At 38.2% G+C, this 22,190-nt stretch overlaps 1 protein-coding gene across 1 annotated transcript in view; it reads right to left on the bottom strand.

Annotated features, from left to right (window-relative positions):
- EP300 (E1A binding protein p300) overlaps nucleotides 1-22,190 on the bottom strand; it is an 83,037-nt gene that overhangs the window by 9,521 nt on the left and 51,326 nt on the right. Inside the window, exons 11-26 of the mRNA XM_015813597.1 lie at nucleotides 21,681-21,758; nucleotides 20,699-20,808; nucleotides 20,249-20,404; nucleotides 19,368-19,841; nucleotides 18,786-18,983; nucleotides 17,883-18,039; nucleotides 17,403-17,521; nucleotides 12,983-13,222; nucleotides 11,913-12,001; nucleotides 10,119-10,199; nucleotides 8,896-8,952; nucleotides 7,842-7,919; nucleotides 6,257-6,324; nucleotides 5,182-5,332; nucleotides 4,410-4,556; nucleotides 458-571 (exon numbers count right to left, since the gene is read on the bottom strand). Coding sequence (XP_015669083.1) covers nucleotides 458-571; nucleotides 4,410-4,556; nucleotides 5,182-5,332; nucleotides 6,257-6,324; nucleotides 7,842-7,919; nucleotides 8,896-8,952; nucleotides 10,119-10,199; nucleotides 11,913-12,001; nucleotides 12,983-13,222; nucleotides 17,403-17,521; nucleotides 17,883-18,039; nucleotides 18,786-18,983; nucleotides 19,368-19,841; nucleotides 20,249-20,404; nucleotides 20,699-20,808; nucleotides 21,681-21,758 — 2,317 coding nt within the window. The remainder of the gene's footprint in view (nucleotides 1-457; nucleotides 572-4,409; nucleotides 4,557-5,181; nucleotides 5,333-6,256; nucleotides 6,325-7,841; nucleotides 7,920-8,895; nucleotides 8,953-10,118; nucleotides 10,200-11,912; nucleotides 12,002-12,982; nucleotides 13,223-17,402; nucleotides 17,522-17,882; nucleotides 18,040-18,785; nucleotides 18,984-19,367; nucleotides 19,842-20,248; nucleotides 20,405-20,698; nucleotides 20,809-21,680; nucleotides 21,759-22,190) is intronic.

Here is a 22,190-nt window from a genome sequence, read left to right as displayed (position 1 = left end):
AATGTAAATTAAAGATCCACACACTACTCTCAGGTGATCCATCTAGTTTCAACTGATCTTTATAATAGTAACATAATTTTATGACAGTAGTTTAGGAATTCTTTCATTTTATTCTTTTCTAACACACTATCCTCACTTGGAACTCCATATACACATTCTTCAGTGAAGAAACTAAACATTCTTGTTTGCTATTAGTAGTATACTAATCAAATCGCATCTACACCCAACATAATAAAATACCTGCTGAAAATATACTTATCTTCTGACTGCTACAGAGAAGGGATTGGCAACATGGCCTAGAAACATCTTAAACAGGGTTCAACAGGATTTCTGTCCACTTGACCTCAATACAATTGACTTTACAGTTTCAAATCTGTTCACTAATCCAAAAAGATTCCATGTTTCTTTTATGTTGCAATACACAATAGCACACAATATAATAAAATAGGAAACTTACCCCAACTTCTTAACATACTCTAGGTAACCTATCAGAATTTCATGATAGACAGCAGTCCTCAGGCATTTAGGGCGGAAGAAATGAACACTGTCAAGGTAAGATATGTATACTCGCCTAAAGAAGAGAAAAAGTTCATAAGCTATAACCAGAAGCATTTTGCAGTATTCAGTTATTTCCTTTTTCTTCCATTAAGAAATTTGCCTTAACTTCCTCTTTCATAGTCTCTTTTTAAAACTAGTACCTTAATCTAACTATGTTTACTTATTTCTCAAATAAGATTTTTAAGCTATTAACAAGGTATGGTCTGCCTTGCAAACTGCAATAGTTGCCAGTTTGCTTCTGGGAGTAATTCAAGTTGGTGGTTACTACTTATAAAGCATTGGGATTAGCACTTGAAGGACAACCTATCTCCCAGAGTACCTGCCCAGTAGTTTCGATCTGGCAGGGTTGGCACACTCCAAGTTCCATTAAACAATGCCACCTATCAGGACCTTGGAAGTGTGCCGGATCTCTGGAATGAGATTTTACCCACCACTCCCTAAGGTTTTAACAGTCCGCACTCTACTGATGAATTAGGTCTTCGCCTGGTGCTTTGGCAAGGATGACTGACACTTCTTTTTTTCCGTTTCCTTGTTTCCCTCCAGGTTTATTTTCCTTCGCCATCTTCATTTTTTTGTCTTTGTTTTAATAATATTCTTTATTTTTAAATGTTTTTCACAACTGTAAAATGCCCGGAGCAGCTGGAATTTGGATGGCATCTATCAATCTATCTATCAATCAAATAAATACAGGACTAATTCCGAGGAGTTGAAATTTAAAAGATTTGTCTCTAAAATAATGAACTTTCAAGGAATTAGAGACAGCATATTGTGATATCTTTTGTACTTGAACTAAGCCAGTTTATCATTTTGCTTGAATTAGAAGTCTCTACTTGGCTTACAAATTGGTTACCAATCTTAGTTTTCAACCTAAGTCAAACCAGTTTCTTATGGGCCAAAACAGCAAATGACAGCTTGAGTTCAACCAGAAAAGAACCAATATGGGTAACTGGAGTAGAAGAGTTTCAGCTCCATAGTTTATTCAAAATGTGCTGTTCTAGCAGCTAACTGTGCTAGGTAATTTGGGTTTACACAACTCCAAAAATTGCTGAAATACAAATCTCTTTAATAACCAAGCAGTCAACCATAACTATTAACATACTTAATAAGATGCATTCACTATTATTACAGCAACAATATATAACACATTCTGTTAATACTCCAGTGTTTAATTTTATTGTAACTTACATTATCAGGTAGAATTTGGGAACATAAGACATAAAAAATGGGCACATGTTGAAAATATAGATCACCTGACCATTAAAGTATCACCAATATGCATTTTCCCATTAAAATATACCACCATTTTGAATTATTTCTTTGAATTATTGCAATGTACTCTACTTAGGGTTGTGTTTGAAGATCAATTGAAAGTTACAACTGGTCCAGAATGTGGCTACACACACAATTACAAGTGTCCCTTTGCAGTGCAAACTGCACTGGCTCCTGGTTTTCTTCTGAATACAATTCAAGGTGCTGGTTATTACCTTTAAAGCCCCATATGGCATAGGACCAGGTTATTAATACAATTGTCTCTCCCTAAGGACATCTACCCATTCTACCAGATGAAATAGGATGAGCACGCTTCTAGTCCCTTCCCTTAAACAATGTCACCTTATGGGATCTAGAAAATGTGCCTTTTCCATAGCAGTCCCTGCCCTGTAGAAAACCCTTCCCCTCGAAGTTCACCAGGCAGCTATCTCCCTTCTAAAAAACACCTAAGATCTGACTATTCACCCAGATACTTTTCCATTTATATGGAAATAGTTTTTGGGAACTTTTAACCAAGCAGTAGCAAATGGTGGTATATTTCACCATTTGCTACTGCTTGGTTAAAAGTTCCCAAAAACTATTTCCATATAAATGGAAAAGTAATATAAGTATGTTGTTGGGCTTTTAAAAAATTGTAAGTTACACCTTTTCCTAGCATTTCCCCATATATAAAGAAACTTTCATCTTTTTTTCTTGTTCTGATTATTTTTACATAGTTGCTAAGCTGCAGTACGGTGCAGGTCACAGCCCAATATTCTTCCATCTTTATCTTCTGCAAAGAGAAGTAGATATTCTTCAACTTCTTTCTGAGCTTCTTTATCAAGCATTAACTCAAATTAGAAGTCACCATCCTTTCCTTCAAAAAGATGGATTTCTGTGTTTAGCAAAAACACTCATCTCCATCAATTTTTTGAAGGAGAGAAATAGCATATTAACAACTGTGAGTCAAGCTCTTCTTTAAAAAAACAAATGCTCCTAAATAATTCCATAAAGTAAATACGAGGGCAATTCGGAAATAAACCTCAGTTTGGTTATCAATGACAGACACTCACAGATACAGAACTTTTATTATACACATTCGGAAACTACATTACATTACTTTTTGACATAATTGACGTTCAAATTGAGGCACTTGTCATAACACCTTGCAAGATTTGAAATTCCTTAGTAGTAGTCACTGGGCGCCAAATCTGGGCTATAGTGGGAGTGATTATAGGGGGCGAGCATTACTGTGAACCAACACCACACTGGAAGTCAGCATGTCCCGACGCTTATTATGGATGGCTCATCTGAGTTTTCGTAAAGTTTCACAGTAGATTTCTGAATTGATGGTTGAACCACGCTCCATAAACTTCACTAGCAGTACTTCTTTGGCATCTTCACATTTGGTGGGATTTTCTATGGCAGACATGTCAAACACAAGGCCCGGGGGCCAGATGCGGCCCGTGACGTGGTTTCATGTGGCCCGGGAAGCCATCCTGGAAACAGTGAGGGAATGGCCCCCGCTGCCTTGGCCCCGGCCCAGGCCACCCGGGAGCCAATGTACAATTTTGTGGTGGCCATCTATGCTGAAACGCATTCAGTCTTAGCTCCACAAGGCCATCTGGAAACAGCAAGGGACCAGCCCCTGCCGCATTGGCCCCGCCCCCTGGGCGCGTGGCTGGGGAGGTGTCACCCTTTGTGAGGAATGAAGAAATGCACCATCGTCTGGAAGTGGCCAGCAAATGGCCCTCGCCTACTTCACCTACCCGGCTTGATGGGCTATGGGGGAGGGGTTTCAGCAGGCTCTTCCAGTGGACCATGCCTTGGCGCTTGCCCTGGTCCCACCTTCTGCCAGAGACCCTCAGATCTGTCCCACTCCTGCCCAGGCCCCCACAGGCACCCTTGATACAAACGATGAAGAGCTGGCCATGCCCACCCAGTAGGCCACACCCACTCCAGCCACACCCACCCAGGCCACACTTACCCGGCCCCCTGAGGACAACCACAATGCTGATGCGGCCCTCAATGAAATTGAGTTTGACACCCCTGTTCTATGGCACCACTTCCGGTGTGCTGTTGGTTCGTAGTAATGCTCGCCCATACACCGCTAGATGCACCCAAGAACTTCTGAAGCACTTCCGTTGGGATGTTTTTGATCACCCCCCTAAAGCTCAGATTTGGCGCCAAGCAACTATTACTAAGGAATTTCAAATCTTGTAAGACAAGTGCTTCAATTTGAATGGACATTATGTCAAAACTGTAATGTTGTAGTTTTCTAACGTGTATAATAAAAGTTCTCTATCTGCGAGTGTCTGTCATTGATAACCAAATGGAGGTTTATTATCAAATTGCCCTCGTAGTTAGTGTTATTTAATAAAATCTTCCTGTTAAGTATGTGGGAACAATTTAGCTTTGGAGCAAGACAAGTAATACACGCAAGATAGGGAGGGGGAAGATATATTAAAGGGTATATACCTGATCCAGTTATAAAAAGATCCTGCTAGTCTTCTGAATGAAATTTTCCATTTTTTAGGCATTTATCTAGCAATAATCAAATTTTAAGAATTATCAAAAAAATAACTGAATTAAATTTTTTATACCTCTGGTTGGGTTGAGGGCAATCAGATCCATACTCCTGAACATGCATGCCAAAAAAGCATAAATCTACACCATCAATCTCCTCAAAAGCAAAGAGTGCTTTTGTTCGGTAAGGGAATTGTTCTGCCATCTCTCCACTATCTACAAATCTGCAAAATTAAAAGGCATAATATAAAGTAATGCTAGCAAATTTAATACTATCATACATTACAGGATGCTATAATATGGAAGCTGCCCAACAAACGTAATATTATTTTAGCATTTTATTTTAATAATTAATTCACTTTTATCTATTTTGTTCTGCCATATTTTAATTTTTTCCGAGGGAATCATTTATTGTAAAACAACATATAAATAATAAACCAAACCTAACTAAAACCATTCAAAAGTATAGAGCATCGTAGCAATCTAGCAGCATATAAATTTAATAAATAAGGATATAAAGATAATGTTTATTCATTCACTTTTTTTAATAAGCTTGTTGATCCTCCAAAGCTTAATTTTATCATCTCCTTCTTCCAAATCTCTTCTTTTAAATCAATAATATTCTGCATGAAAAGCAGCTCAAAATATGTTACAAATTGTAGGTTTGTTGAATCGTTACAAAAGTAGTACTAATCACTCAAAATTTTTAAAAATGAAACTCAAATTTTATGCTGCAAGTTCTTTTGACTAACAAAATAACATTTTATTTCTTAGACAAATGTAGCAATAACACAACTCAATATTCAAACAGAAAAAACCCATGCCATTTGAAGGTTTAAGGAAAAATACCTTGCTTTCATGCCAGGTTTAACTTCCACAGTTTTCTCTGATGTATGAACCACCCTAACAATGACTTCGCCTGACTCAGGATGATTCTGTCGTCTCAGGAACTCATTCACTCTATTTTCCAAGAAACTACCAAGTCTGGTGGTTGGTAATCCTACAAAAATGAAGAATAATTTATCATTAGCAACAAAATAGCCTATAAAATGATGCTCTGAACGTGTGGCTGCTAGTTAGAAAGTTACAAATATTTGCCTTCTTGAGCAAGTAAAATATACATTTTGTATTAATCTACAATCCGTAGGGTTTTCTGGTGCAGCATTTTCCTAGCTAAGAATTACCCAGCTTACCTTTTGTAAGATGAGGCTGTATTATCTTTATTGAAACCTATTACTTGAGTAATTTCAGTGTGCATTTTTAAAAATTTTAAAATGCACACTGAAATTACTCAAGTAATAGGTTTCAATAAAGATAATACAGCCTCATCTTAAAAAAGGTAAGCTGGGTAATTCTTAGCTAGGAAAATGCTGCACCAGAAAACCCTAGGGATGAAGTCTAAGTAATAAAAAACAAACAAAAATGAAAGATGATAAAGCATGTCTAAGCTGTTGCCAAAGGAGATTTGACATACTTTGCCACCTAAGCAAAGAAAGGAAACTAATCTAAAATATATAATAAGACAATGAGTTTGTTCTAGCCCAAATTCAGGAAGATGTTGAAACCAGAACAATCACATTGGGGTCAGTGAGTGGAGTCATCTGAATGGAGAAAAATGGAGTTGAAGAATAAACTCCGTGGATTGTTATGTTGAAGTTAATATTTTCCATTTTTCAAGAACGAAGTCACCTGTCATGGCAGGTTATCAACAGTCAACGATTTTTATGTTTGTCAGATTTTTTAATTATAAAATGATCAACAATAAACTTTCAATTTATTAAAGACATATGTTCCTCAAAGTGCAATACTGCTGGAATTCAGTATTGGAATTGTTGATCAGATGAACATACTGCAATTATTTTACCCCAGTGTATGTTATAAAAAAGGATGGATAAATATGAGAAATACACTAATCTCTACTTACTTCTAGCAGAAAATTTGTTCTCTCTTCGAGTTCGTCCAGATTTTTTTAGGCAGCCATCACAGACAAAGCTACAACAGAAGAAAATAATTTAAATTTCTAACATAATTAAAATATTTCCATAAAAATATCTCCACTGCATTTTCTAGTATATGATACTAATGATTAAATATGGATTGCAAACTGTTACTGAACAGTCTAAATTATCCTTGTTCCAGTATATCAAAGCCCGAGTAGAACACTTGATTTCACCTGATTTAATAATATATAACATCACTACAGGTTGTCATTGACATAACGACTATTTGTTCAATGACTGTTTGAAGTTACAGTGGGGCTGAACAAAGTGATTTACAACTAGTCCCTGAAGTTACAACCACTGCAGCGCCCCAATGGTCACTTGATCAAAAATTGTTGCAGCCCACCCGCACTTACAACCACAGGGGCACTTCAAATCTCCCCCCTCCCCCGCATCACCCTCCCATCTATGTTCTTGTGGCCCCCTGCACACCAAGGTCCCTGCTGCCCTAGCTGATCTGTGCTGATTTCTTGCCCCTATTGACCAAGCTTGTCTGGCCTGGCCCTCTGCAAGACAGCTGGTGGTCCTACGGGGCTTTCTTCCCCAGATTCCACATGGGGATTTCCTTACAATACCTGGAGTAGAAACCCTCACAAGGACAGCAGCTGCCTCATGAAATGCCAGGCCTTGTCCCCACTGGAATTTTTAAAAAAATGTTCATGGATACCAAAACTAAATTAAATAGTAATACTGATATCTTGCTCATGATCACTCACTTATGCCTTGGTCAGTTCCTGTTTGAATTATTGCAATGTACTCTACTTAGGGTTGTGTTTGAAGATCAATTGAAAGTTACAACTGGTCCAGAATGTGGCTACACACACAATTACAAGTGTCCCTTTGCAGTGCAAACTGCACTGGCTCCTGGTTTTCTTCTGAATACAATTCAAGGTGCTGGCTATTACCTTTAAAGCCCCATATGGCATAGGACCAGGTTATCAATACAATTGTCTCTCCCTAAGGACATCTACCCATTCTACCAGATGAAATAGGATGAGCACGCTTCTAGTCCCTTCCCTTAAACAATGTCACCTTATGGGATCTAGAAAATGTGCCTTTTCCATAGCAGTCCCTGCCCTGTAGAAAACCCTTCCCCTCGAAGTTCACCAGGCAGCTATCTCCCTTCTAAAAAACACCTAAGACCTGACTATTCACCCAGATACTGGAACAGGGTGAAATAAATAAGAGGATTTAACAATGGACCTCATGTAGAAGCTTAACTTAGGTATCAGATTTTTTTGTTTATGGTTTTAATAGAGATATGCATTATGTTGTTTTATTATTGATGTTGTTTTAATTTTTGGTTGGGAGCTGCCCAGAGTTTGATGTAAGATGACAGCTATATAAAAGTTTTAAATAAATAAAATTACATCACAACTTTGTTAATCTATTTAGAGGGTAATCAAAGATCACATGGAATTACAATAAACTTTAGCATTAGCATCTTTTCCAAATATCATTGTGTAATTTTTACAATTGTAAATAAATACAAAAGGAAAAGCAGCATACCCAGATGGCCAGATTATTTCATTGTGAAGTACACAAATCTGATGCATCTTTCTTCCACATTCTATACATTCAACAAATCTAGAACAGAAAAGAGCCATAAGCACTCAAAAAAGTTGATAGTTATTTAAAAAAATGTTTCAGCAATAGAGATTATGCAATGTGGCAAAATCTTTTAAGCCTAGTTTTGTGTGTGTGTGTGTGTGTGTATGCACATACATATCTTTAATCAGAAATATATAAAAAGTATCATTTTGAAGTACAAAATGATATCATTTAAATTAAAACTGAACGCTATCTCACACGTACTAACAGAGATTTGAGATGTGAATTCTACACTATGCTATTCTATACCATTTAAATAAAAGTACCTCAAGTTCCAACATACCTATATGCAGTATGTTTGCAAGTTTACATACAGTATCTACCTACTTACATATATAAAAGGAGAGGGAAAGATAAATCAGTATTTTTTTTAAAAAACTAATTAAATGTTTAAGACGAAAGTTTCAAAAATGGATCCCAAATCAAGTCAATTTTTCCCCTAGTATAGGTAGTCCTCACTTTACAATCAGAATTAGGATGGGAAATGCCATTGCTAAAAGATGTTAATAGTTAAGAAAACATCACCATGCCAGACTTATGTCAGTTCCATTGTGGTAATTAAGTAAATCACCCATGGTTGGTGAGACATGTGACCACAACTTGGGATTTTAATGCAGGTTTCTCCATTGACTGCTTGTCACAAGCCAGCTATGAAGGTCATAGGATGCTGAAATGGTTATAAATTTGTACCGATTGCAAAGCATCCAAATGGCGATCATATAAGTGCAGGACACTGCAATGGCTTTAAGTTTGAAGACTGGATGTTCAAACTGCTGTAACTTTGATCAGTCACTAAATAGAGCAGTTATTAATTGAAGACTACCTGTATTATCAAATATGAATAAAGCAATCAATATTTTTCAGTCCCAAAGCAAAAATAAACGAGCAACAAAACAGTAACGCATTTGTTTTGTTCTAAAGATACAAATTTAGTTGCTCAAGTATCACTTACTGTTCTGGATCCAGTGTATCATTTTTTCTTTTTGAAAACTGATCTTTATTTATTGTGCTGAGGAGAGAAATGGGCAGTTTTAGTTGTACAAAGATGAGCATTAACATAATAAAATAGTTTTAGATCTTCAGCAAATACATCTACATTTATGTAGGATCTTCTAAGCATACTGCTTTTTAGGAATGTTTTGGGAATAAAGGAAAGGTATGAATTAAACAAGATGATATAGTATCCCAAGCTAATACTTTCAAAGAAACAACCAGTGGATTGTTGCCTCAGCAGAATTGTCTGGTTAGTTTCCTATCATCTGTTGACATTGGTAAATTCATTTTCTGGAAAATATTTACCATTTCAAAATTTATATCTAGTTTACAATTATGTCTGCTAAAATTGGTGTAGTTACAAAAAATATAGCTTTGGGGCAACACAGTGATAAGAGTTTAGCACTTTCTATGAACTGAAAAGTTATATAAAGAAATAATTCATTTGTTTGTCAGAAGAGAAATATACACCCTGCTAAATATTTATTGCAGCTGTTTTCATTTTCCCCAGTAAAATAAAAAAAAGGATTAAAGATTTTACAGTCCCATCCAACATTTAAAGTTTATTATAACATTACATTTTTATTTTGTTTTCTATAAATGTAATATAGCCAAGAGATAGTTATTTCAAGACATCACCTATGGAAAATTCATAGTACACTATAAATCTTGACACTACTTTGCAGAACATCATTGCTCAGTATCTAAGAAATTTATTATGATAAAACAAGTAGAAATATAGCACTCGAAACTATGAGAATGCCCTAACTTTAGAACTTGTAGTATTAAAAAAATTAATGAGATAATTTAAAAAATATACAATTATATAATTATTCCAGATCTAAGCTTTTCTTTGAACTTTGTGATTTTAACATGATCCATTTTTGTACAGCAAAATCAATTTACAGCTATAGGATTAAAAACTTTAATATTAGTAACATTTATGCACTTTCCATATATACTTAATCACATAATTCTTATTATTCCATCTTGACCTGAAATGTTAAAATAAGAATTTGTTCTGAAATCTATCACTTGGAGGTTTATCTTCTTAAGTAAAACTTTTTACTGAAACATGACTTTTTCGAAAAGATATAGAATGTACATCATGATAGGTTTTGCTACTACCATAATTATAACTTCTGAAACTTAAATGTTATTAAAGAGGACACAATTACTCACGTTTGTGGTTGTGATGGATCATCCCCCAAAGAAACGCTCTCCCCTTGGATTTCGTTGAAGCACTTCTCACAGAAATGATACCTGTCGGCAAGAAGGCCATATTTGGGTGAACTGTTCCGTCCACATAACACAGCCCAAGCCAAGCAACGAAGTCACCAATCACAGCAGGCCAAGGAGGGGGGGCGGGAGCAGAGAGCAGGTCATCAACGACGACAGGGACATTCAATGATGAAGGTTTATGGAACCCAGAGTTTGATATTGGTTGTTTTGTTTTTTGTTTTTGTTTTGTTTTGGGTTGTTTTTTTTGCAATCAAAGCCAAGTGCAGACAACGACAAGCATGAAGGAGAAATAAAAATATACATACAAACAAAGAAATGGGGTTTTCAGGACAAAAAACAAAAAACACAGAAGCAAGACAGGACAACACAAAGCAGAAAGCCAAGGCAAAGCACAGATTAGCATTAAATCTCTCAAATGGGATTACAAGCAGCAAATTATAGCAAACAAAATATATTTGGTTAAGTATACCCATGCTCAATTACCAATCAAAATGAAGAAAAAAGAAGAATAAGTGCAACTGCTGCTCTGGCAGCTGCATCAACTTAGCAACTTTCTTCACATCTAATATAAAAGAGCAGGATAGACATGAAAATAAACTATCCTGCAAATGCTTAAATGTTTATGGAGCATATACTTAAATATTTGTTTGCAACAACTCTTTTAAAGGAGTTATTTGAATAATTTTATCCAGTTATTCACGATTTGTTGAAATGTTAGATGCAATAACAAGCAGCTGCACACTGTACATTCTTAACAGGTGAAGTCCATAAATTTGGATGTATGGAATAGCTGTTGTATTAAGAGGATTCCATCTTCATTTGATTTGGATTTGAATTACGTTCAAGAGTTTATAGAAACTGCTGTCTCTCTATTGCTTCAGGAAGGGCGCACAAACACAAAGGAAAACCAAAACCAAAACAACTACACAAAACCCCCAAAATTGTGACAATATTTTAAAGCAAAACAAAAACAACACTATCAGATCTGTAATTGCTAAGGAATGAATCATACAAGTCACTTCTCCACTCCTTTTTTCTAGTATGTAATAAAAGGAAATTATATACACTAGTAATGCTATATTATCAGCTTGGATATTCAGAAAATCAGGACATGAAGTGCCATTTACGAAAAAAGATTTTGGCTTTAAACAGCAACTCTTTATTACAAGTAACAGTCTGAACATGGAATGCAAATTAAAAGTTAAAAAATAACCTTTTTCCTTGAAGTAATAAAACTGACTTATTAACTGAAAGTATATAGCTACAAAAATACATTAAATATTTTTGTGTTTGAATTCTTCATCTCCCTAAGAAACCCCAAACAGATGACAATCCTTTTGTTTAACAGAAGAGAAAATCTTCATCTCTTGCATTTCCAAAAAGATTAAATCATCACAACAATAGACATATACACATACATAGTCGCTCACACACACATATTACTGAGGCGCATCAGAAGAGTATACAACATCTGCTTGTTGCTGGAACTCCAAACCAGGTGGGTCTTGAACTAATCCAGTTGTTAAGCAATAGTACTTGACATACATTAGTTATGTCTAAATTATTTTAAGGTATGAAAACTGAATTGTGAAATAATAAGCATCTACTTTCAATGTGTTTTTTTTTTAAACCACGCAGATTAGTTTTTGCTGCTGTTAATGTGACAACATTGATTTAAAGAGAAGAGTTTTAAAAAAGCAAAAAAAGTGAGTAGGTGCACTATTGCTTTCTTACCTGTTTTGGTAACTGTAATATGTAGCATCTCGTGGAATTGTACATAATTGTTTGCCATAACAACATAAAGTCTGTGGTGAAAATTCCAACTGCAAAAAGAGGGGGACAGGTTGCTTACAAACATGTGAAACTCATAAGAATGTCAAATATAATTAGCATTGCAGACTGAAATTAAGTGGGAAAACATAGACCATACCCAATCAGACAAATACAAAGAGTGGCATTGTTTTGCACCAAACTGCTTCAACTAAATTGCTTTGGGAGATTTTGGGTGATGCTCTTCATAAGCTCATAAATCTTCAATGGATGTGTGGTTAAGAATGTGTGGTTAAGAAATTATATTTCTTAACCACAGATGTATATTTTTATGCATTTGTGTAGATATAACTAGCTGTCGATGCAATGAATATTTACTGCCTAAGAAATTCTGTTTTGGTGGATCAAAACTAACACTGTCTACATTTAGAAATGGTTTCTGTCATCAGTACAAACCCGATGAAGATTCACAACAGACAGTCCTCGGCTTACAATCGTTTAGTGACTGTTTGAAGTAACAATGGAACTGAAAAACATGACTTATAACTGGTTTTTACTCTTACGACCATTGCAACATCCTCGTGGTCACGTGTTCCAAATTTGGGTGCTTGGCAACTAGCATGACAGTTGCACTATCCCAGGGTAATATGATCAGCATTTGTAACCTTAAGCATTAAACATTATGTTACCCAATTTTCCTTAAATTTTGTGTTGTGTACTGAGTATATGAACTTCAATATTGTCCATAACCATACTTTAATTACTACATTATCATAATTTAATCTTATGGTTACTGAACAATACTCAAATTATAATTGTTAATATAAGTTATAAGACAAACTTTTTAAGGTTCACTTTTTAAAACTATAGATTAAAGGCTGAAGATAAAAAACAAAGTTATGGGAAAGAGACATTCTCAGAATGCAATTTCACATATATTTATATTTACAATCAATATGATAAGCACATTGCTTAAGACTAGGTATTCAGTTATCTTAACTACTGTTACATTTTCCCACCTATTAGCTCCTTACCTTTCGTCCACAGCAGTAGCCGAGGCTCTGCATAACTGGATCAATTTCCTGTTCAAAAACCTCTGCCAATTTTGAACAGTACTTGTACACTCTAGATGTTTTACGATTGTAAAGCCAGGCATTATTGAACATAAGCCAAATATCATCCACATATTGCCAAGGTTCCTGGTACTGTCCCGTATCAAGCTTTCTCTTGATAGTAGAAAGATCCATGGGGTTCTTTACTATATCAAAGTAATCCTGCCAAGACAAGACATTGATAAATTATGCTTCTGAATCTTCAATCCTAATATTGGACTTCATTTTTTTCCTCTTAAACTTCTCATTGGACAATTCAAAGCACTACACATGGGTTTGCTCTTGACATACACTTAGAAGCTACAGCTAATTCAGATCAAGCAGCATAAATAGTTAGAACTGCACCTCGATAACAGCAATATTGTGCAGAGCTGCTAGTTATCAATGAACTTCAAATTACAATTCAAGAATGCTGACTGTTACCATAAAGCTCTACATGGCACAGGGCTTGGGTATTTGTGGGACTGTCTTATCTCCAATTACAGGCAGTCCTCAACTTACAACAGTTCATTTCATGACCATTCAAAGTTACAAGGGCATTGAAAAATGTGACTTATAACCATTTTTCACAGTTACAATCTTTGCAGCATCCCCATGATATGATCAAAATTCAGATGTTTGGCAACTGGTTCATATTTATGACTGTTACTGCATCCCAAGGTTATGTGATCACCTTTTGCAACCTTCTGACAAGCAAAGTCAATGAGAAAACTAGATTTACTAACAACCAAATTACTAACTTACCAACTGCAGTGATTCACTTAATAACTGTGGCAAGAAAGGTCATAATATGGGGCAAAATTCACTTAACAACTGAAATTTTGGGCTCAGTTGTGGTTGTAAGTTGAGGACCACCTATATCTCTGCTCTTTTAACAAGATCAGACAAGCTTGGCACGAAGCAGGTCCCAACTACTCTACAATATCGCTTTATGGGATTCCAGGAGGTGTGCCTTTTCTTGGAGCAACAACTTCACCTACATCTAAAATCCAGCTGCTCCTGACCCTACTAGTTTTGAAGGCCCTGAAGACTTGGTTCTTCTCACTGGCACCGGGCCAGGTTGCTATGTGAATTTGCTTTAGTAGGAAGTATGTGAGTTACCGCCTCTGGTACCGTGTATGAGCTTTCAACCATTTTTGTATGTATTTTGATTTTTTAATCCTTTATTAGGATTAAACTTATCCTTGATAAGTTCAATCACTTATCAAGTGGATGGCAATATAAATTGAATAAAATAAATATCAATACTTCATTCCTCAGGTTTATTTCCGAATTGCCCTCGTATAATGGCAGATGGTAGCATTTCACTTCCCCATCTTGTGTGTGAGGAAAAAAAATCATAATAGCTGCTGAACTCCTTTTTGCTACCATCACTGCATATTCTATTTGGGCTTGCAACTCAGTTAATGGTATTTACAATCAGTTGTCAAAGTTATGGCCAATGTGGTGTCTTCACAGCCACATGATCAAAATTTATGCACTTGACAGCCCAGCTACCTTTATGAACCAGGATGATCTTATGACCACAGGGTGTGCTTCAAGTTCCCCCACCCACCTATCTCAATCTGCATCTGTGCCCTTTTGACCACCTGCTCTCCACAGCCCTACCGTCCTGCATCTCATCACCCCAGCTGACCTTCACTGCCTTTTTCCTCTTGCTGTTGATGAGGAACACTCGGTCAGATCCTTTGCAAGGCAGCTGCTGGCCACAAAATGCTTCAGGAAGGCTGCATATGGCCATCAGCTGCCTCATGAAGGCAGCGGGCAGTGGTGGAGGAGTGCAGGGTGGTCAAAAGCAGGGCTTTTCAACCTTTTCGCAGATTGTACCACTTTTAGGATATGGCAATATTCGAGTACCACCAGTCATCTAGCAAGGTGTCAAAAACTTGATAACACCCCCCCAAAAAAGGGGTGTGTGTGATAAAATACAGGTAGTCCTCGACTTACAACAGTTCACTTAGTGACTGTTCAAAGTTACAACGGCACTGAAAAAAGTGACTTATGACCATTTTTCATACTTATGACCGTTGCAGCATCTCCATGGTCAATCTACATTTGGATGCTTGGCAACTGATTCATATTTATGATGGTCAGTGTCCCAGGGTCATGTGATCCCTTTTTGCAACCTTCTGACAAACAAAGTCAATGGAGAAACCAGATCCACTCCTCCTTTTGTGTTGTCTCTTCTCTCATCCCTCTTTTATATCCTCTCTTCTCTCCCCCTTTATATCCTTTCCCCCTTTTATATCTTTTCTCTCCCCTCCTTCTTTTATATCTTCTCTTCCCTTCTTATATCCTCTTCTCTCCCTTCTTTTATATCCCCTCCTCTCCCCTTTTATATCCTCTTTTCTTTCCTCCCTTCTTTTATATCCTTTCTCTCCCCTCCTTTTATATCCTCTCTTCTCTTCCCTTTTATAGCCTCTCCTCTCTCTCCCCTTTTCTCTTCCGTGAACCTCCCCTTCTCTTCCCCCCCATTGTCTTTTTTTTCTCTCCCTCTCCTGACAAAACCTTCTCCTTTTATAGCCTCTCCTCTCTCCCCCTCCTTTTCTCTTCCATGTGTACTGGAAACACTGATCCTGGGGCTTCTGTCTCGCCCCTGCAACCCTGCAGAAGTGCATGCCGATCCTGGGCTTTGCCCATCACTGACAGCCCTCCTTCAAACTGGGGCATTTCCAACTAAGTTGCCTTTCCCACCAAGTTCCCTCCCTCCCTCCTTCCTCCCTCCCCTGCTTTTTTTTTTAAACTGCCAGAGGTTCCGGGCAGAGGTGGCAACAGGCAGGCAGCGGTGGCAACAGGCAGGCAAAGGCTTCCCCTCCCCCATCATTGCCTCTGTGTGGCTCAGCTCACCTCTCCCAGATCCGCACACGTGTGTATGTGCGCACGTGAGTGAGTGAGCCTGCGCAGGGAGTGTCTCTCTCTCACCCCTTGCAGCCCCGTGCCCTCAACAGAGACCTTCTGCGATGGCAGGCTGCAAACTTATGAAAGCTGTTTTTTTTTTGGGAGTACTACCCAGCCCCTTGGAAGGCTCCAAGAAGCTCCCATCGCAGCTTCCCTTACCTCTCCCGTTCTTTTCCTTCTCAGTCACAGCGTGAGCCGGAAGAGGTGAGAACCCTCACACGTGCGCACACATACAAACACATGAACGGGTCTGAGAGACGTGAGCTGAGAGCCACACAGAGGCCCTTCAGGCAGAGGCAATGACAGGGGGGAGGGCTCAAAATGGGAAGCCTCCTGCCCAGAGCCTCTGGCAGCTTAAAAAAACGAACCTGTGAAGCACTCAGAAGGCAGTACCTTTTCCAACTCGCTCCTTCCTTCCTTCTTTCCTTCCTTCCTCCCTCCCTCCGCTGCTTCTCTTTCCTTCCTCCATGCTCAGGAAGGGATGACAGGAGGGGGAGAGATTGCCAGCACTGCAGGTGTAGCTATCTCACACAGGCAGGGACAGTCCCGGTGAAAGGGAAACTGGTGGCTGCGAGGTTAGGTCAGCGAGCGGGTATGACACTGATCTACCAGTGGGGGCCATCAAAGCTGGAATGCACTCAGCCGTAGATCTGCAGGGCAGCCTGAAGGGCCCCACCACCATCTCTGCCCTGTCCCGAGGGGGTGCATGGAGAAGGCGGCGAGCGCACTAGCACTGGTGTCCTGGGGGAAAGGGAAGCGCTTCTCCTACCTTTTTCCTTTCTCAATGGTCAGCAGGGACGGTCAACAGCGATGCTGGGTGCTCGCCGCCTCTTCGCGCGCCCAGTGGGCGGGGCGGGGCAGCCCCTCACTGACCCTTTTATATCCTCTCCTCTCTCCCCCCTCCTCCTCCTTTTCTCTTCAGTGCCCCTCCAGCTCCAGGAAGTGCCGATCAGTTGCAGCCCGTCGCCGATCCTGGGGTTTCTGCTGAGCCCCGACAGCCCTACAGCTCCAGCTCTCTCTCCCTCAGGCTTGTGCGGTGCTGCCGTCGCTTCAGCTCATTCCTCTCCCCCTCCGCTACCACTTCTCTAGGACGGTCATGTACCACCTGCCAGGTGCCAAAGTACCACTGGTGGTATGCATACCACTGGTTGAAAAGCCCTGGTCAAAAGGACGCAGATAAGAAGAAATAGGCGAGTGGGGAAAGTTGAAGTGGAGGTCAGAGTGGCAGGGCAGGAGAAGCATGAGGCTTAAAATTGCAACTGGGACTACCAAAACTGCCATTGCTAAGCAGTATGGTCATCTGATGTTTTGCCTAATGAATGCATCGCTTAGTGATTTGAAAGTCTGGACCCAGTTAGGATTAAGCAAGGGCTCCATATATATAAGGTTTGGCAACATAATGACATATTAAGACAAGAATGTTTTTTTTAAAAAATGCACTTACAGGAATTCCTAGTAGCTGAGGATCCACAGGCTGCCGGAAAGGAAGGGACTCTGGATCCTGGCGATATAGTGCCTCCAAAGTTGGCATAAGTGCCTGTCTCAACTCTTCTGGCTTGAAAACTTTGAAAAAAATTATGGAAGATTGAAGGCGACATACCAACAAAGATTAGTTACCTATTTTAATATCCAAGTAATGCTTTAAGTGCAGTGTCAGCATTCAGTGTCCAATGCTGGACAGAATTTATCGATCTAGACTTCGACAAGAGTTAGGATTAGGATTATTGTAGGGTTAATTTATACAATGTATTCTGTTTTTCTAATATTAAACAGCTGCATTTCATAGATATTTCTTCTAACAGATAAGACATTTCTGGAAAAGTATTTCTAGTACCAAAATGTTAAACATAAATTCAAATTTCAGTTGAAGAAAATGACTTTGCCTCCATATGATGATGGCAAAAAAAAAAAATAATCAACTTACTTTTTCTCTTTGACTGTCCAGAAGCTGGTGAAGACTGGGTACCTGGAGTACTAGGCCTTTCCTCCTCTTCCTTTACTTCTTGCTTCATTTCTGGTTTCTTTTCCTCCTGTTGCATTGGTTCAGATTTACATTCATCTGCTAGGGGTTCTACTTTAATCTGGAAAACAGATTGTAAATTTAACAATACATTTTTTTCTGTATATAGCAGTTTAAGAGATTACTCCTCTCCTGCATAGATATTTTTGTATTGTCAACATTGATAGAAATACATTCCCTCTGAACCTATAGGAAAGGACATAGAAAACACCTAAACTGCATGTACGGCCATGAGGTATGCACAGATTTGGCCACAATCAAATGCAGGCTTTATAGTACATGTAGGCTAGGCATATGCAGCATTGTGCCTCCCATAAATTCTGGATTACAATACTTTGCCATTGGCTATGGTGACTATGGCTGATGAAACATGAAATCCAAAGTATCCGGAGATATAACCTTTCGCTCTACCCAATATTATAGATAATCTAAATTTAGTTAGATCACCATTATCCCTTTGCTATTTTTCATATGTTCTCTTTGACTAAAGTACTTTTTGCAAGACACTCATATTCTGAATACAGAATTAGGTTAAAAGGAGAGAAAATCACTTTCCTTCATGATGGCATGTTTTCATTTCAATGTATCTATATAACTACTCATGACCTTGTTGCTGGTACTGGACCTAACATCAGCAAGAGATACAAAGAAAGATTCTATAATAAAGAAAACCTGCCCACCGAGTCTCCAGCTTATGCATTTTATTTTTATTTATTAGCCATTTAGTCAGAATGGTGGAATAAATAGAGCATCCACTCCCAAGCTAATGACTTCCAGATATGCCTAACTTTATCGACCTTTAATCACCTCTGGTTTCTCATCTATTTGATGATCTGTGTGTTCAGAGTCCTCCTCTTCCATTTTAACTTCCATTTTAATTTCAGGTAAAGTTTGTTGCTGCTGTTGCTGCTGCTCAGGAGCAGCTTGCTGAATGTTTACTTCTGCACTGCTGGTGGATGGTGGATTTGATACCTGCCCATCAATATTTGCACCTGGTTGGGAAAGCTAGAAAAGAAAAACAATAAAGCCAATAATAAGGAGAGAAGCCACATGACTTTACCAAATTTATTTTTTTGCTTCTTTTTATCCTTATAAATTATGTTAGCTCCGGCATCGCTTTCTACCTGCACAAAAGAGATGCCATACAATAAAATTACTATTAGCTTATACTTATCCACTATGGAAGCATCCCAATGTTTTTCACAGCTTAAGGTGATGACGGTTGTTTTTTTGTTAATATTAAATTCCACTAAAACACCATTGTGGAGAAGAAAGGGCAAGTTTCAACATCTACTACAGTTCAAGTTCGATTCCCTCATGAAATGTACACTCCAAAAGATTTTTGTTCGAAGTTGCAGTTTTGAAAAATAATAGAAAAAGTTTTCTTACAGGTGTTGTAGGGTGTTGAGGTTGCAGTGTCGCAGTTGGGGTGGGTACAGATGCAGTTGTGCTCTGTTGTGAAAGAGGTTGCTGTGGCAACTGCTGCTCTGCAGAAGGGGTAACAGAAACCGGAGGCTGCACTTGAGGAGTCAACTGAGCCTGTGGGGGTGTTGGAGTTTGCCTCTGAGAGGGGTGCATAGTTTGTGACTGGGGCCCAGAAGGTGGTATTTGAGAAACAGCAGCAGGGACAGAGGCAATAGTTGCCTGTTGTGGTGCAGGTGGCTGCTGCTGCTGCTGCTGCTGCTGCTGGGAAACCAATCCTGGGGGTGTATGATGAGGTGTAGGAGTACGACTTGGTACTGGAGAAGGAGAGTTACGATGCAATGCAGACTGTGGAATGGGGGGACAATGAATATGACCCCCTTGAGAGCCAGGAGCCACTGCTGGAGATGTTACAGGACATGAAGAGTTGGTCATTTGTGCCTGCAAATTTAAAAAAAAAGGTTCTGAATATACTGTATCTGGAGATTTGGGGTCCAAATTCACTCCCATCTTCCCACCCCTCCTTCAACTATTATCTCAAACACAAGACATGCTGAGGAAGCAATAGAAATTGGACTTTCTAGTAATCCCTTCTGGGAAATGAGCATAACACTGGCCTACCTCTCCCCACACTCACAGAAAAATGAGCTACAGTCAATTAATTAAGATGTAAAGAAAAAAAAGATAAAAAGAATTCAGCAAAAACAAAGTTACAAAGAAAACTGATGATGCCACTGACAAGCTTATATGAAGAACCTTGTTTCAGTTTTGTACATTTCATTTCTCTACTTTAGCTATAGACAGGTCTGTAATCAAAGAGGTTATTAAAAGATCTTCTCAAGACATACTTGAGAAGCTGGAGTCTGATTGGCAGGTTGAGTCATAGGTGCGTTAGCTGGAGTCATTCCAGGGGACAATGCAGGAAATTGGTTCTGTGGTACAAACTGACTTTGACCAGAAGACTGACCAACCCCTTGTGGTTGCATACGTGGAGAAAATCCAATCTATAAGAAAACATCAATGAATAGAAACCCTATATATTGGCATTAATTCTCATATTAGCTAACATTCCAATAAAACTGTTTCAAAATATCCCCTTCTAAACTGCAAGTAATATTTATATGTCTATCTATAGATTTTCCACCAACTGATCAATCCATTCTCCAAAGAATGCTTCAAGACAGAACTAATTAAAATATGGTCAAAACATCACATTTATACAAAAGACTAGCTTTACCAGTTAATTTATCAGAAAATATAGAAATCACAACTAATAACACACAGAAGAATCAACCAACCTGATTTATATTCCCAGTCTGGTTTAGCTGTCCAGGGTGTGGAAGAGGAGGGGTTTGCCGGGGTCCAACTGATGGCATCGACATAGTTATTGGGCCAAACTGATTCATTCCTGTGAATGTTCATGTTTAAATAAAAGTTTACAGTGCTCACTAGAGAATATTGATGTGCTACACATATTTTTTAAAAAGGTGCAAAAAAGGAAGAGAGCAGTTAGGGGCAACTCAGTACTAGTGAGAAAATAATGGATAAATAAATAAATATCAACAATCAATAAATAATTATTTAGAAAGAGGTTTTGACTTGACAACATTGAAGTAAATAATGGAAAAGCAATGATTTTTGAAATGTTACATGTATGAAGCTTTAAACTGAAGCAAAGGCTTTATCGTGTTATTTGAGAGCCATTTAGCATAGGTATTTTGTAACACAGCTAGAGGCTAATATAAAAATACAAAGATAAAAAGTACAAAGCAAGAGCCTATGTGTAATTACTAATGTTGGCCTAGATAAGCCGTATAATGTTTCCATTAGCAAGACCTGACAAACCAACAAACAGAAAAAGATGGGTTAAAAATTAAAATTTGCAAAAATGTTGACAATTGCTTGATAAAAAGGAAAAAAACATGTGTGGTATATGCCCCTTTGAGATAAAGGAAACTACTTTGCCTAAAACAGAAAGCATTCATCTGAAGGACAAGGAAAACTTGCTTTGCTTGGTTATACTGGGAGTGTTAATGCCAGTGGATTATGTCACATAAGAAAAAGCAATAACATGACAGAGATAAATGACGTATCTATTGAGAAAAAGTATAAAGTGGCAAAACAAGAGTAGATACAGTATTCGAGAACTGAAATACTGAATGTGGAAAGCCAGTCATAGTAGTAAGAAATTGTTAGGGCAGAATAAGAAAAACGACTTAAATACAAAATTTCCTAAATCTAATGATAAATGTCATAAGAGGGAGGTTCCTAAATTCTCACCTGGTGGTGTCTGCATGCGATTTACCATTTGGTTTGGCACATTGGAACGGATCATATTTGGGTCAGGAAGAGGACCATCTGTAATGTAGACAAAATCCCCAAAATTAAATTAAGACTTTTTCACAAATCCTAGATAATTTATAAAGGCTCATTCACATATCCCTCCAATTATGCTTGGTAAATGATTCTTTAAACATATGTTCTCACGTTTGGGGTCCTACTAGGGGAGAACATAACTGGAGATAGCTATTGGACTAATTAGCTGACCCCCACCTCCCCCCTAGGCTTCCTGGTCCCCCTCAGCCCATCTTTTTAAATTTCATATGATTGTACTTTATTGTTTTATTCCTTTGCTATTGCTATGTTTACATTTTTTTATTTCTTTTTTCATTTTATTGTTGTAAGCTATCCAGAGTAGCCCCATGGCAAGATGGGCGGCAAATACATTTAACAAATAAATAAATAATGGAACCTTTGTTTGAACCCCAACCCAAAGCGGGGAATATTTAT

Source organism: Protobothrops mucrosquamatus, unplaced genomic scaffold, assembly GCF_001527695.2.
Source record: "Protobothrops mucrosquamatus isolate PMUCROS unplaced genomic scaffold, P.Mucros_1.0 scaffold173, whole genome shotgun sequence".
Classification (NCBI taxonomy): Eukaryota; Metazoa; Chordata; class Lepidosauria; order Squamata; family Viperidae; genus Protobothrops; species Protobothrops mucrosquamatus.
This window is presented reverse-complemented; position numbering and strand designations above follow the sequence as displayed.